General features: G+C 32.6%; 1 protein-coding gene across 1 annotated transcript in view; it reads right to left on the minus strand.

The window, feature by feature from the left end:
* cltcl1 (clathrin, heavy chain-like 1) overlaps nucleotides 1–4700 on the minus strand; it is a 44937-nt gene that overhangs the window by 9134 nt on the left and 31103 nt on the right. The window contains exons 22-26 of the mRNA XM_016463785.1: nucleotides 3886–4050; nucleotides 2862–2969; nucleotides 2620–2787; nucleotides 1124–1273; nucleotides 767–898 (exon numbers count right to left, since the gene is read on the minus strand). Coding sequence (XP_016319271.1) covers nucleotides 767–898; nucleotides 1124–1273; nucleotides 2620–2787; nucleotides 2862–2969; nucleotides 3886–4050 — 723 coding nt within the window. The remainder of the gene's footprint in view (nucleotides 1–766; nucleotides 899–1123; nucleotides 1274–2619; nucleotides 2788–2861; nucleotides 2970–3885; nucleotides 4051–4700) is intronic.

Genomic DNA, 4700 nt, shown 5'->3' on the forward strand with positions numbered 1-4700 from the left:
AAATCGTATAAACTATAATATTGAAATAATACTAAAATAATAATGCATCACAGAAAAATAAAATTAAATGAAATAAAAAAAACTTAAACTCACATTAAAAGTAGAAATGCTGTCTTGGCATCTAATTGAAATAAAATAAATTTAAACTGAAGTAATAAAATTACTAAAATTAAAATAAATTAAAGCTAAGTAGCAATATAAAAACACAACAAATAATAAAAATGACAAAAGCACATAAAATAACTACTACAAATTAAAAATAAAACTAATTTTTAAAAAATGTTTAACTAATAAATAAAACTAAACGCTAATAATAAAATCTTGTACACTATAATATAGGAATGATACTAAATAAAGCTGCATCACAGAGAAAAAATAAATAAATAAAAAATAAAATAAAATAAAAAAATACTAACATGAAAGTAGAAATGTTGCCTAGGGAACTAACTGAAATAAAATAAATTTAAAATGAAGTACAGTAATAAAATACCTAAAGCTAAAATAAAAATAAATTCAAGCTATTAAAAAACTGTAAAAACAAAAACATAACAAAATGACACAAACACACTAAAAAAAGAAAACTAAAAATATAAAATAAAAGCTAATTAGGAATCTTTAATATATAAATAATACTAAAATATTATTTATATATTAAAGTTTGAATACAGAAGGATATGCATACAGTTTGGGTGGGTGTTTTACTGTTTTACATTATATATATATATATATATATAAAAAGTAATTGTAGGCATTAATGTTGGCGTACCCTGCTGAAGTAGCTGACGGCTCTGCTGTGATCCAGTCGAGGAGCGAGAACAGACAGCAGATCGTTGAGCAGCAGCGGCTTATAGTCCAAATAAAACTGCAGGGATTTATAATACAGCTCCACATTTGCCACCTTAATGAGACGAACGAAAACAAGAACAATATACATCCTCATATATGCTCAGATATCAAAGTCTGCATGCTTCAAACTCAATCATTTCTCATCAGAGGATCTGAGCTGCTCCACAATCATTTCAGAGCTCTAGACTCTCGCTGCATGACAGCTACTGGAGAAACATTTGAGACCGAGCGGATGCGTAAAGGAAACGAGAGCAACATGTGATCAGTGTCATGTGACCTTGCTGATGAGCTCTTTGAAGGAAGCGTCTCTCCAGGCGTCGGTGGGGTGCGTTATCATCGTCAGGATGGCGTTGTCATACTCCTCATATTTATCATACAGGAACACAAGCTCCGCCCACAGATGGGCCTGTTCAGCCGCTCGTAACACCTGACCAATCACAACACAGCAAATCATAAACACAACCTTTCCAACAAAGCCTTTACTGCAGTGCATGCATATCATTATTAATATTAACAAGAGAAAACTCAAAATTATATAGCTAATTACACTACCATTCGAAAGGATGAATTCAATTGTTGAAAAGTGACAGTAAAGACATTTATAATGTTACAAAAGATTTATATTTCAAATAAATGCCTTTACGTTCATCAAAGAATCCTGAAAAATAAAATGTATCACGGTTTTCACAAAAAAATTAAACTGTTTTTAACATTGATAATAATCAGAAATGTTTCAATGATCATGTGACACTGAAGACTGGAGTAATGATGCTGAAAATTCAGCTGCGCATCACAGAAATAAATTACATTTTAATAGAAAGCCTCATAGAAAACAGTTATTTGAAACTGTAAAAATATTTCACAATTTACCTGTTTTTACTGTATTTTTAATATAATAAATGCAGCCTTGTTGAGCAAGATAGAGACACTTTTAAAAACATTTAAACAATCTTCCTGAACCCAAACTTTTGAACAGTAGTGTAGATATGATAAATAATCAAACCAAAATGTAATATTGAAATGTTACCCTTGTGCAACATTACAACATAAAAAGAAACACAAAAAACAAGAAAAAATTAATTTCCTCAGTACAACTGTCCTTACAGTGCAGATAACTCGCTTTATTTATTTACTTATTTAGTCATTTTTTTTATGTTCCTTACTTACTCATTTACATTTAAATGCATTTCACAGATGCCTTTTATCCAGTGGCTTACAATGCATTCACCGTCTACATCTAATCAGTTCATGCATTCCCTGGGAATCGAACCTATGACCTTCACGTTGCAAGCGTCACGCTCTTCTATACGAGCTCCAGGATGCAGCTTTCAGAATGCAGAAAATAACATTTTTATTCCTTCAGCTCACAGTTTGAGGAACACATCAGCGAGAGTCGCACCTTAGGGATGTTGACTCGAGACCAGAAGAGCTCCAGATGTTCCCTCATCCTCTGGGGTTTGTATTTGGAGTAGAGGATGGCCAGCTAACTCGCTTTATTTATTTACTTATTTAGTAATTTTTTTTATGTTCCTTACTTACTCATTTACATTTAAATGCATTTCACAGATGCCTTTTATCCAGAGTGGCTTACAATGCATTCACCGTCTACATCTAATCAGTTCATGCATTCCCTGGGAATCGAACCTATGACCTTCACGTTGCAAGCGTCACGCTCTTCTATACGAGCTCCAGGATGCAGCTTTCAGAATGCAGAAAATAACATTTTTATTCCTTCAGCTCACAGTTTGAGGAACACATCAGCGAGAGTCGCACCTTAGGGATGTTGACTCGAGACCAGAAGAGCTCCAGATGTTCCCTCATCCTCTGGGGTTTGTATTTGGAGTAGAGGATGGCCAGCTCGGTGAACATGCCCATGTGAGCGCGCTCCAGCCCCAACGCCGCCTCCAGCAGCACCATCAGCTCCTCGAAATACCCACGGTCCTGACGCACACAGAGAAGACGTCACAGACACGCACTGAGCTCATCCACAGACTGAGATTGTGAGGGTTGTTCACCTGATAGTAGTTAATGAGCTCCTCCAGTTCATCAGCATGAGTGACGATGTGAAGGCCGGAGATCTGCGCTAACCTGAACTCCTCTCCGTCCACACACGCAAAACACACCTAAAAATACAGCAGGATTGAGATTTCAGTGAGGACACAAACATTACAGGACGCTACAAACCAGTTGTGCATGGCACATGACTTTAATGTTTAAAGTAGGGCTGTCAACTTAACATGTTCATATGGTGCAATAAAATGCAGTTACTGTATATGTGACCGGTTCTGACAAAATGAGTCGGAATGAGCAAATTTTCAAAAATGAGTTCTTTTTATTTTCACATTCAATTAAAATTCCTTCAAAATGATATATGACTTAGAAACTCAGTCAGGTTAAAAACAACTTGAGATTGAGTAAATTATGGTATAAAATAAAACATTATGACAGAATTGACAGACAGATGACAGAAAAGAAAAATCACTCGCTGCTCTTGACTGAAGAAAATTAATACAGTTGCTTTAATAAGAATCTATGTATAATTTATACAGTGAAGTGAATATAGTGTTTTATTTTTTTATTTTGTTGAATCAATCTTGAATGCTCCTGCTAAATACACCTGCTTTACCAGAAAAATAAAGCACTGTTTGTTTTATCTTTATGCTATGTGTATTTTTAATGTATATCTTTGCTCTTATTTTTTAACAACAAAGATAAAATAATGACAAAGTTTTTTATCTTCGCCCACATTGGCCTAAATATCTGCAATTCTTTTTTTACTTTATATTTTGTTACCTTGTAAGGCTTTGCTTTTAAAATAGGGAAATTAGTTTGGCTGTACTGCTCAGACAAAATAGTAAAACCCACATGACAAAGAATCGTGATTAAAATCGTGATATTCCTGAAAAAATAAAATAAAAATAAAATCGTGATATGATATTTTTGCCGTATCGCCCACCCCTACTTTAGGTAATTAATTAGTTTAAAACATTTCAATCAGCCCTAGTTTAATGAGATGTATTTAATAACTCCATCTCTCACCTCTTTCCATGTGCGTGTGCAGCTGGCCTTTCGTGCGCTGTCAACGGCCGCCTGAAACTCGCCGAGGTGAACGAGTGTGGACGCCAGACGAGCGAAATTAGACACGTTATTAAACAGCAGCCGGGCGGCTTCAAACATACCCTCTTCATAACATCTCTCGCCAACCTACAGACAGAAACATGTTACTGGACACACTGAAAATAATACAAGAAGACCCCGGTGATCTCAAGTGATAGATCTCAAAGCACACGTTCTGCTACTGTCATTATGTATGCACAATAATGTTGAATAACAAGATTATAAATTAATCTTAAAAAAACAATTTATCATGGATTATTTATTAAGCATTAGGGAAAATGTTTCAAATCCGATTATTTTAATAATTTAAAATATATTCATTTTTAAATATAAACATGCTATCATTAATATTAAATATATATGCATAATATATTGTTGTTGCTATCATTATTATTAATAACTTCATTACATGAAATATGTTATATTTCTATTATCTTCTCTTATCTATTACTATTCTTACATATATATATATATATATATATATATACCAAACTATATCTATACTATATATAAAATATTTTATATTTAATAATAATACAAGTATATAATTGTATATATAATAATATATTATATAATAGTATATAATATATTTATATATGTATATTTAATAACAATGTATTATATATTAATAACAATATAATTGTATATTTACAAGGTTATTAAGGCAAGGCAAGTTTATTTATATAGCACATTTCATACACAATGGTAATTCAAAGTGCTTTACATAAAAGAAAATA

Source organism: Sinocyclocheilus anshuiensis, unplaced genomic scaffold (assembly GCF_001515605.1).
Source record: "Sinocyclocheilus anshuiensis isolate Anshui unplaced genomic scaffold, SAMN03320099.WGS_v1.1 scaffold332, whole genome shotgun sequence".
NCBI lineage: Eukaryota > Metazoa > Chordata > Actinopteri > Cypriniformes > Cyprinidae > Sinocyclocheilus > Sinocyclocheilus anshuiensis.